This window comes from Apaloderma vittatum, unplaced genomic scaffold (genome assembly GCF_000703405.1).
Source record: "Apaloderma vittatum isolate BGI_N311 unplaced genomic scaffold, ASM70340v1 scaffold20305, whole genome shotgun sequence".
Classification (NCBI taxonomy): Eukaryota; Metazoa; Chordata; class Aves; order Trogoniformes; family Trogonidae; genus Apaloderma; species Apaloderma vittatum.
Genome location: NW_009716009.1, coordinates 35,785 through 48,030, shown reverse-complemented (window position 1 = coordinate 48,030; position 12,246 = coordinate 35,785). Strand labels below are relative to the sequence as shown.

The 12,246-nt window shown below is 35.6% G+C and overlaps 1 protein-coding gene across 1 annotated transcript in view; it reads right to left on the bottom strand.

Moving 5' to 3' along the window:
• The window catches only part of CRIM1 (cysteine rich transmembrane BMP regulator 1 (chordin-like)), a gene marked incomplete at its 5' end in the record, with an annotated part of 91,406 nt that extends 81,027 nt beyond the window's left edge, over window positions 1-10,379 (bottom strand). Inside the window, 2 exons of the mRNA XM_009869380.1 lie at window positions 1,797-1,917; window positions 10,137-10,379. Coding sequence (XP_009867682.1) covers window positions 1,797-1,917; window positions 10,137-10,379 — 364 coding nt within the window. The remainder of the gene's footprint in view (window positions 1-1,796; window positions 1,918-10,136) is intronic.
• Between the last annotated feature and the right edge of the window lie 1,867 nt (window positions 10,380-12,246).

Genomic DNA, 12,246 nt, shown 5'->3' with positions numbered 1-12,246 from the left:
CATACTCTAAGCCTGGTTGTACAATTGGGATCTCTGTGTGCAGGAGATGAAGATACTGGTTTTGTCACTTAAGTACCACGCATATACACAATTTTTAGACATCAGTTCTATTTAACACAGTAAACCATTTGATTATCCTTATAAAACATTATTGAAGAAAGCTTTTTTCAAGGATATGTTTGCTCTAGGTGTTTTATTTAAGATCAGTTCCCATGTATGTGTTAGCAACAGAAAATATTTCCAACTGGTCATTTGTTCTGAAATAAATGAAGTTTTATTTTCTTGGTACTCAACATTTCCTGATAGAGGAACACTGAAGTTATCATCTACAAAGAATTAAGAAGCTATTTTTCATTCCCTCCATTCAAGCAATAGAAAAAAGTCAAAGCAAAATTTACTTCAGATTGTCGAAAAAGAGAACATAAGTTTTCTTTTGGGAAACAAAAATAATTTGGCAAATATATCACTTTTTAATCCAGGAAGCTGAACAAATTCAGAAGTAAAAATCTACCATTAATTTAAGTTTTCTGTTATGTCAAAGTTTCTGAGTATTAATCTAAACTAGAAAGTTACATAATTTTAATCTGAGATTGCTTCTTTGACGTTATAATCTATCTTTCCGAATACAGTTCTTAGTAGCATTTTATCTAGTTTTCTTGGTGACCTGTACTGTCAGCAATGCCAGTACAATGACCAGTTAAAATCTACAGCCTCCTGCGCTATAACAACTAGCCAGGGCAGCTCTCAACTAATATCAAATTATCAAAATTCTTAGGATGGTAATTAACAATACGTTTAAGAATAAATAGAGGACACTGAGAATCCATATCATGCTCTGGTTCAAAATTCAGAAAACAAAAAGAGGAAGAAAATTAAACAATTATTCCAAACGAAAGAATATTTGTAGCATTCACTGAAAAATGATAATAAGTATTTTTTTTCAGTAGCAGACTCTCATGTGTATTCTACAATTAAAAATAAAATTTGTCAGGTTTAGAAAGAACTTCAGGTAGTGCTGTTTACTAAAATTTGAAATTATCCAGAAGAGAAAGTCCCTGATTCATTACACAACTTTTGATATCTTCTGTTTTCTGAAACCCTCCCAGGTTTATCACTCCTTTACCATCTCACATGAGGTAAAATATTTTCACTTACAGTATTTTTGCTTTAATTTGGCATACTGCTGAATTTTGGAAAGCCTGTTTTGAAAACAGAAGCTGAAATAGTGGTGCAGAATTTTGCCACAAAACCAACTCCAAACTGTCTTATTTTACTGAATTGTAATAAATTATACCCACTGAATAACAACAGAAGTTAAATGGAAGCGAATATCTGAAAATTCTGTTTCCCTAAAATTCTAGAAAGCCACCATCTTTCAGCTTCTTACAATAGTCTTCCACATACATAAAATAACTTTAACTAGGTGAGATTTTCTCTAGTGTATCTTCTGGCATCTCTATCATTTAATTTCTTACTAAAAACCTTCAAAAGTTTATTGGAAGAGTTATTTTTGTGAAATTCAGAACACTAAAAAAAAAAATAAAAGTCAATCTAGAGGCACAAACATCTCAAATTTTGCAAGAATCACCTTCATGTATTTGAACTGAGCACAATTTTCTTCTGCTTCAAAGACAGGTTTTGCATTTCAATCAGCCTGATATACCTTTAACCTACTTCATATACTTCTTATTCTGTATTAACATTTAATGCCACAGAAGTATACATTATTATCCAGCAGGTGTAGTACTTGGATGACGGAGAACAAATTGAAAATGCTCAGCCATCATGACACCAACCTTGTGGGCAGGGTACAGCAGCCATCAGCCGTCAGCCTGACTTGGGTTTCATAGCTATCCAGCGGGCAAACAACTTGTTGAACGGGAGGGCACTCGACTGTGCTGCAGTCCACACTGAACACTATGGAGGAAGGGAAGAAGAAAATTCTTTTACTCATGCTTTAGAAGCTTTTTACAAATTACTTCACGATAAGCAACGAGTTATGCATCAGCCTGTTAATTTAAGTAAAAAAAAATTATCTAATGAGTGCATGCTCACAGGGTAAAAATACATAGAGACTTTATTCTCTTTAGGATTCACTTTTTAAAGTTATTGACTAGGGAAGCAATTGGACTAATATTAGTTAATAAAAAAAAGTTAGACAAACAAGCTTAAACAATCACTAAACCTATGAGCAATATAAGTTACTAGAAGTGTATTAGGTTCCTGAGAACATATTTTCTTCACAGCTTTTAACACAATTAACAATTCATTGTTTATTTTTTCCTAATTAGAATCTTAGAAAAAACTAAAATACCTGAGTTACAGGAAATAATAATAATAATAATAATAATAAAGATATATTGCAGGGTTTTGCCTGCACAACGAAACTACATTTTCAGTATTATTTCTGTGGATTTTAGGTATTTCTATATGGCAAAAGAAAAAAAGAAATGCAAACTATCAAATTTATCTGCAGTAACAAGATGAAGAATTCTGCATAACTAGAAAGACTCAGGCTTTTCAGAAAGCAACAAATGCTTGAAAATGCAAAAAACCTCAAGCTGAATATACATTTAATCCTACGAGTCATACTCAGGAAAAGCTGAAACATATGTTTATCTTATTTGTTCATAACTCTCCATGTTAACAAACAATACCAGCTCAGGCATTATCTCTTTGCTATTCCTTATCATAACTGTGCTAAGAAAGTACAGAATAAGACATGGTTCCCTGTTTAAAGAAATAAGCTACCTTCCAACTGAGTAGGCAGGATGAACAGAACGTTATCAGACTGAAAACGTATACAGTGTAATATCCCGCATTACTGATCAAACTTCTCTTCAGTATTGACGCTGTTATGACCACTTAGTGCGGTGCTAAAGCAGCTTGGCAACGCTGCAACACCATGCTTCTTGTAAGAGCTTTAAAGTCCCATTTTCTATCACCTAGTCCTGTATTTTTCAGGCTTGATCCTCAGAGGTACACAGCAATAACAATTCAATCCGTTATAATGAAACATCAATCTCAGAATTAGATCTACTTAGCATGTCTCATTAAGCATTTAAATGAAAGCACAAGTCCAGTGAAACCAGTTTGCAGCTCATCAAGGTTAGGACCAGCAGGTTTGTCCTCAAGACCATTAATTTTCAAAGTACATGAGTATGTGAGTACCGTCTGTACATGCGATATTCAGAATTTGACTTCTTCCAGTTATTTGGGAAATAACAGAAACTCATCTGCTAAATCAGAACAATCAAGTTTAAGAAGTTCTCGCAGAGGAATCAGCAAATTTCATAACAGTCCATTTTGTGGAGCAATGCAGAAAGATACTCAATTTACATGGAAAGACTCCAGGTACTCATCTCAACAACAGCAATTAGCCAATTAAATTTATCTCTCTTTTTAAACACAAAAAGATACCTATTTGCCTTTAAGACTTAATTTTATAACTATAAATTACAATAATTATATAATAATTACAGTATACTTAATTTTATAATACTTCATTTTAAAAAATACTAGAGCTTTATATGGCATTTTATTAACAAATAACACGTCTGAAAGAGCTCTTCTTTATTTAGTTCATCTATTATAACAACAGGTATTGAGAATCATGATCTCATCAGTATAGTCCAATGCAACCAATAAAATTTGCATGATTTTGTCATGCCAAGTAACTACCAATGTCCAGTTTCCTGAGTTTAAACTAGAAATGAGTTTCACCAACAAGCTGCTACTGCATAGTTATTTCTGTGTCCATCTTTCAATACCAGTAATGACAATGAAAGAAAAAACACAAGAGAACTCCCTAATTATGCCACCAAGTCTCAGCTAAGCCGTTCTTTCTTCCTAAATAGTTCAAACTCTTTGCAATACTTATGGAGTGCATAGCTCGCTAACACTTAAAAGCAGCCCAAACAGTCTTTATTATTAAAGTAAAAACCTAAGAAAAATTACAAGGAAATGCCAAATCAAAAGCATTCAAATAGAAAATTCTTGGATGATTAAATGGCTGTAGTCCCTGTTTGATTTGACTTATCCTTTTTATTTATTTTATACTAATCTCTTACTACTATCAGAGTGCCCTCCAATTCTTGTAAGGATTAGTAGGATTTGGTGAACAAAGGGTATGCAATGACCTTATCAAACACCCACAGAATTTTATAATCCATACTCATACCCCACTTCAGTCTCCTCTCCAAAATGGGAGATCTTTACTATTACACTACCAGATTAATGTAATTAGATAACGTCATTAATTATAGCTGAGGTTGGACAGAATCTCTGGAGGTCATCTGTCCAACACCTCTTGCAAGCCAGGCCACGTAGATCTCGTTGGTCAGGACTGTGCCTAGAGAGCTTCTGAATATCTTCAAGGATGGAGACTACACCACCTCTTTGGACAATCTGTGCCAGTGCTCAGTCACTCTCATGGTGAAAAAGTGTTTTCTGATGCTCAGAGGAAACCTCTGTTGTTTCGGTTCGTGCCCACTGCCTCTGGTCCTACCACTGTGCATCACTCAAAAGTGCCTGGCTTGGACTTCATATCCTCCCTTCAGATATTTATATGCATTGATGAGATCTCCCCCGAGTTTTCCCTCAGCCCCTCTCAGCTTTTCCTTACAGGAGAGAGAGAAAGAGAAGTAAGTAATAAAGAATATTTTAAGAAAGGTTAAAAAAAAAAAGTTCCTACTTTTTTTCTCCCGATTTAAATAGTTTCTCAAACTGGAAAAAATATTGAGCCAAGCTTCCAGATGGAAGTATTGTATGGTTACAGAATACTACATAAATGGACTCTTCACTACTTAAAAATGTGTCCCCTCGATTAACAGTACTACTGTCCTAAAAAATAAGACTGCAAACATTTACCACCGAACTATTAGTTCTCTTTCCACATCTTACTTTGATTCCAATAATTACAAAGTGTACTTTTAATGAACAGGTTTATTATAAGCCATTATTATGTATTTTACTATAAGCTTTAAAAATTTCAAATCCTGTCTAAAGAAATTTATTTTTGTCTGTCCAAGGGGCTTTAAGCTTTAAATATACAGTTTGACAAATATATATCTTCCCAAATTGATAAACATCCTATCAGCGAAAATGTACCTGATCAACCTTTTCTTACAAGTCTTCAGGAACTTTGTCATGCACTGAACTTGTATACAGTAGCATCTAAGAGTTACAAATTTTTCTATGAGAATGTAGCAGAAACCCTACTGTGATTGCAGATCCTGACATAGCTGCAGTCATGTGCAACCTCCTTTGCAGACTACAAAACTGAAGGTCTCTGATCATGAGACTCTTCATGCCTACGTGAAAATAACTTTATAGTAGAATATGTCAACACAAATATATTTAGTTTCACCTCTACATATTATGCTGATGTACAATCCCAGAGGGCTGGAGGTTAACAAGTGTGACACCCATCTACAAGAAGGGCCAGAAGGAGGATCTCGGGAGCTACAGGCCTGTCAGCCTGACCTCGGTGCCGGGGAAGGTTATGGAGCCGATCATCTTGAGTGCCACCATGTGTGCCGTGCTTAGTCGATGAGGGAAAGGCTGTGGATGTTGTCTACCTGGGCTTTAGCAAAGCCACAGTTTCCCACAGCATTGTCCTGGAGAAGCTGGCTGCCTATGCCTCGGATGGGCATATGCTTTGCTGAATGGATGGACAAGCCCAAAGGGTGGTGATGAAAGGAGTTAAGTCCAGTTGGTGGCCAGTCACAGGTGGAGTTCCCCAGGGCTCAGTGCCGGGGGCCAGTTCTGTTTCGTAGCTTTATCAATGGCCTAGATGAAGGGATTGAGCACACCCTTATTCTATGATTCTACCTACTCAAGTTTGCTGCTGATCTCAGACTTTCCATCAAGCCCTGACTGCACAATTTCCCAAAGAAATAAGGCAAATAACATTATCTTTACAATTGCCTTCAAACCAAGACTGAGTACCAGAAAAAAAAAATCCCCTCCATTTCAGTAAGAGTAATTTTCAGGCTGTGCAGAGGTGCTGGAGAAGGTAAGTGAATGAAAGCTCTGCCAGAAAAACAGCTCTAAGAATGACAAATGAGCAGTCTTTTCAACAGAGTTTCTCTCTAGCATGACAGACATTTCCCAAGGATGTCAGAAGGAGATGACACTCCCCACCTCCCCATATACAACAACAAAGTTATCAATAAAGGTACAAATATCTGTCGGATATCCGCCAAAGCAAACTATTTACCTTTCTTTTTTCAGAAGTGGCAGGTAGAGTTCCTATCATAACTTCAGAAATACTTTTTGGATTAGATTTTAACTCCATCTTTAAATAAAAATCATAATTTTAAAAACATCATTGCTCACGTTGTTTTCACTTGAGCTTTACTCAGCAAGAGGCACATACGCTCCTGCAAATATTTTTTCAGGTTATTTTTATTTTTACTCTTAACACATTATGCAGCTCCTTTTGAGATTGTTCATTCAAACTATCTTTTAGAAAAAAAGCCACTTAACTCTGAGAATACTTTTCAGGAACTGTAACTCCCAGCTTAAAACTAAATTCAGTGCTCATTCAATAAATTTGCTGCTCATGAACGGCAAGCTATACGTAGCTCACAGGAACAAAGTAGGTTGCTTATGGCACCAGAGCACTGTTACCTCACCTCTGAGCTTAGCAATCACAGCAAAACAAAAGAGAAATGACGTATTTGTTCTCAGTACATGCCGCAACTGTGGTAAGAGAAACAGATAAGAACATTAAAGACAAATTAATCTGGAGTTTAACAGACACGTAAGAAGCAGCTACTTAGTTTCTTCACTGTTCATTTTAACTGAATGCCAATGCCTTTAATTATTGTATTTGTAAAGTAAAGGAGGTAAAAGTGGAAGTGGATCTCAAAAAGAAATACTTTATTTTTATTCTAGCATTTATTGTTAAGGAAACTGTTCTTATCTTCCCTCCAGTAACTCAGTTGCTAATCACAGTATTTGAACATATGCATTTCTCGGCAGAACACTCTAAACTCAAATGCCACTGTAAACTGGAGAGCCATGACATCTTATTAAGGAACAGAAATAAATACAATTTAAACAAACAGTTTATATTGGCATAATGCAGCAGTGCTATCAGGGGAAGTACCCATCCCAGCCTATGGCAATTTTTTTGCACCAGAAAGCCCTTGCTGGTACAAAACCCCTATGAAGGCTGCTCGAACAGACACAAAGGTGCAGGAATGGCCCTCTAGCAGCAGCCATGACCAAATTAAAGTTTTTAGGTCTCTGGCAAAGTACAGAAAGCAGTTCTCTTTTGTTTAACATTTGAACTCCATAAACACAATGACACTATTGAGTAAAACTAGTGGCATCAGCCCCATAAGAAACTCTGCAGGAACACTATCTACCAGGCTTTATACTGTCCATTGTGCTATTTTTTCAGGAGCATAGAATTAAAAACAGAGGAAACATGAAACAGACAACTGCTAGTTCAGTTCCTCTCCAACTCTTCTTTCCTATAATTCTTCAGGATACCAAGTCAAACTGTGAAGACACAGGCCTACCATGGACAGAATAGATATTCCTGCTATGTAAGGAACATTATCTGACTTCACTTTTTGACCTCTATTTCAGCAAGTCCACATAATTCACATAATGCTCATACACATATAAAAATTTCCATGCTACTACATATACAGTAGTATATGAATAAAACTAAAATAGTGCAGGAGATGCAAGATGGACTACATTACCTCCAGAGTCATCTAGTCTTCCAACCTAAATTATTCTATAATTCTATAAGCTTATGGACATACAGTCCTAGTAAAACAAAGAAATTTATTTAAAACTACAGAGACAGTGGTGAACATGATGGAACAGACGGAAAAAGAACCAGTAAAATTCATGCTAACTTGCAAATTTAAAAATAAAATCCCTAAACTTTCTACAGGAAGGGAAACATAAAAAGGAGATTTCAGTATTTGTTTAGTCTAATTTCCTTTGTGTATCAAGTACAAATTACCTTGTCTATACAAGTACAGTTTAGACTCCTTGAAAACAAGGTTCCTCTGAAAGCTGAAAAAAGTTCAGATTTGGAAAGATTAGCCATTAAAAAAAAAGTGCCTTCTGTGGTAAGCAATTTGCACTCTACTAAGATCTGTCAACATACACCTACTCCCTTTTCCCTGTCTTCCAGTCCTGTGCTGGCTTGTTCCTTTGTGACTTTCCCACTACGTCAAACAGCAGACAAAAACACCATCTAGACCAAAGTCATAAAAGTCAGCTTGGACAGGCACTGAAGTCTAACTTGACAAAAATCAGGCTATGTAGTGACTAATAATTCCACCTTAACAGCATATCCTAAAGCCAAGGCATTGCAGCACCTAGGGGCCCCATTTAATCTGTCAGTTGTAGTTTAGCCGTTACACCTTTCATCTCCTATCACTGCAGGGATGCGCAAGAGAATCCACCTACACTCCTCAGCCTCTTAGTCACCGCCTGAGAAACACACTTTAATCATCTCCCAAGGTAGGGAACTCTTTGTTTTCCTTCAGCCTCTAAATTTCTAATTCCCATTGCAAAGTTCTACACTTAAATTCCATTAGTCTTCTTCCCCAATCTCTTCCAAGTCTCTGCTCTCCCACTCACCTAACATGCATCTTCATTTTTCCAGTCCTATGTACCTTCACCTCTTAACTCCCCACCACAAAAATCACAAACTACCTCAGAAAACAACATACGCAGTTACTAATGCAATGAATAGTCTCATTTTAATTTTGAAGATTCTGTAATACTAACAAACTGAAAACAACTCTGAGAACCTACAAAGGTAAGTTTGGACAGTCATTTGCAGACTGCAAGATGGGAATGCAAAATAACAGTTGTCAGGACTTGATCAGAGCCAAGATTTATTTTGAGAAATAAATAAATAATAAAAATCAGTGAGGTAAAATTCAGTAAGGGCATATTTGAAGCATATATAGGAAGAATTAAAATGTACAAATAGAGTGGTTTAGTAACAGTCATGCTACAGAAAGATTTTGGGATCACAACATTTCACAAACTAGAAAAACAGTCAGGTCTTATTTAGTATTTTGCATGAACAACAGAAAGCAAATATTCTGCAGTATTTAGTGCTGATGAAAACTCGCCCAAAAATAGTAGTCTGCTTTTGGATACCACATTTTAAAGACGTGGATAAACTTAAGAAAACTTATAGATGGGCAACCTAACAAGGAAAGAGTCCAAGGAAACTATTTCATAAGAAATTACAGCTAATTTTACATGAAAGAAGACTACAGTTGACAAAATGTTTCAGAGCAAAAATTATTATAAAGACTTGTTCACCAACTACTGAGGACAGAGAACAAAAAAGTTTGCTTACATTTCCACACAGGCAGATTTGCATTGAATATTAGGAAAAGCACAAAGATAGCACTAGAAGATGTAAAGACTGTACAATTTTTTGTGGAGGACTTAAGAAAATTTCCAGCAAGCATAGAAAAGGCACAGCTTAAGCATACTAAACCTGTTTGCATATAAGATTTTGGATTCTACAATTTTACATGCCTGCTTTCATCCATTTGTTTTTATTATTCATCTTTTCCAAAGCCTGGATCAAAAAGAAGAGTGAATTACATCTTCCACTTCACTGAGAATTGTAAATCATAATAAAGAATGATTCATGTTCTCATGAAAATGGGTAAATACTGAAATGTTGTAAAAACTTTTACTATGCTCTTCCACAATCCTTTTGCTCTCTAGATTTTAATGGTCACCACCCTGTAATCTAGAGCAATCTTAAACCAGAAACTTAAATTCCTGTCCATACACAGCATAGTCCTACTACAAAAAACCTCTGTATAACTTAATCAGTGTATAATTTATGTCACTTTCAGTAGTAGTGGAAATCTAATACTCTAACTAGTTTACTTTTTGTTTGTTGGTCAGTTTAAATTAATGCCTAAAGAAAAAAAAAAAGAGAAAGCAAAATTTATCATAATATTTATCTTTTTTAAAATGGGTATTGCCCACATATCATCATTTCAATTTTTGAAGAAGAATCAAAATAATTTAAAGCCTGTGTAGGCTTTATTAGATGCTTTACACAAGGTGTTCTCAGACAGTTAGGGAAAAAAAGATGGTAAACAAATTGTGTCTACTTTTACCTGGTTTACATTCATAGAGATCACAGCATTCCCCTGGCTTTCCTGATGCCTTGGAAACCAATATATTCAAATAGCCAGGCTGGCAAACCTTCCTCAAGCAGCCTGCAGGATTGCACACACAACGGCTTGGGAGTGGACAGCATTCACCGGGAGGAGCATAGCCTTCAATCAGGATGGAATCTTCCGGACAGCGAGGAGAAAACTGGACTTCGCAGCGGGCCTTGGAGCAATCGGGTTTCTCTTCTGAAAGGGAAAGAAAAATCAGCATGCCATAAATGTCACTAAACACTGTCCCAAAGCCGTAAAGATGTGCTCACATGATGCTCCTTTTCCTCTTCCTCTCTGCGAAACAACGAAAAAAAGAAAACTTCTGCTGCTGGACTAACAAAAGTTATGAAATATATTTTAAAAAAATATTGCCAGGTGTGTTATGAAATATTCTACCAAAATTATAGTCTCTGCAATGCGTGTAACTTGTGAACTGACACAGCCTCAAAAAACAGCTGTGAAGCTACAATATTTGGCCATGACATTAAGAAACACTTGTCATATCCTGCATAGCCCTGATGTTCACATCTATACCTTCAGTTTCCTAAGACTTTCTATTAAAAGTAACTGATTTTAATTGATTAGTTTATTAAACTCGAATCACCTAAACTGCGATTTCATATATCCAAAAAGCCCGTTAAAAGTTCAACAGCTAATGTATTTGGAGAATTCATACATTATCAGAAGAAGATTTTTCCTGTACACACGACCAATGCCCAAATTAAAAGTGTTCCTACTTACTTCACCGGCTTGAGTAGCAAAAGAGAACAGGTTTGACTAGCACTGTCCACCGGCACATTGCAATAAGGAAAGGAATATTGAGGAGCAAAGATAAAAAGGTGGTTGGAACAGCAACAAGCTGGACAAACATTGAGATAAGACAAAGAAAGAAAGAATGAAGATCTAGAAAAAGGTTCTTGGACAAACTTGGTAATGCTCTTCCACAACTCGGAAAAGAAGTCAAGATTCCCCATTCTCAAAAAAATGAATCTTAATTCTAACAAAAATGTTGTGTCATGCTCTCTAATGACTAAGCCACATTGGGAAAAATCAGACCAGTCCCATAATTCCGTCAAGCAAAAAGTGAGAAACTCGTATCCAAGAGAGTCTCATTTTGCTCAATATACCTGACCACTGTTAAAAACCAAGTGGATTCAAGACACTCAGAAGGACAGTATCTTCAGGACATAGTGACTTAAGTGTTTGGAGGCAACAAAGAGAGCTTTCCCAGGTGTGAACAGTAAAACACCCAGAACAACAGAAAACCAAGACCCGAATTAATAAACTGTTTTGTACCACTCTTTGGTTATTTTCAGGATTGTAAATTAGATAGCTTTCCTACAAATGTCACTATTATCACTACAAAAATAATGAAACTACACTGCTTGTTGTCATTCAAGTTACATGCAGAATAGTAGAAACAAGTAAAAACACTACTAACTTTTTATTAATCTGATGTTTATGCTATTGTCATTAAAAAAATAATCTCTAGTGATAATTTCAGTGATTAAGACAAAAAATAAGAGCATTTCTGAAAAAAAAAAATCAAAAATATCTTCTCAAAGATTTTGGCAACTGTTTTTGGAGGTACTAAAGCTACTGGATACCGTGTCTGGGTTTTTTAAAGCAATGCAGCAAATATGGAATTTTGCTTCCAAATGTACACTGAATGTTAACAACAGGGATTTTCTTTTTCCAGAGGACCATTTTTACAATTAATTTTATATTTTTACAATTAATTGGAATTCTACTTAATATTGAAGAATCAAAACAGTATTGCTTGCCTATATGGTTGATTTGCTAACTGTACTTTAAGCTTAGAGGGATATAACGTCTAGACATGTAAGTGCTTACAAAAATATTAATCTTGGTCTTAGCATTAATAATTGCAAAAGAAAATAATGAATATAAACATTTGCCTCAAATTTAGTTGGCAAATATAGCAAAACAGTAAAAAACATTTACACATTTCCTTCATGTACAAGTACTTTCCAGTTTTTCTTACAAGCTACAGAGATTACTAACTTAAATATGATGCTAGATAGCGTCCTCTTTTCTTACA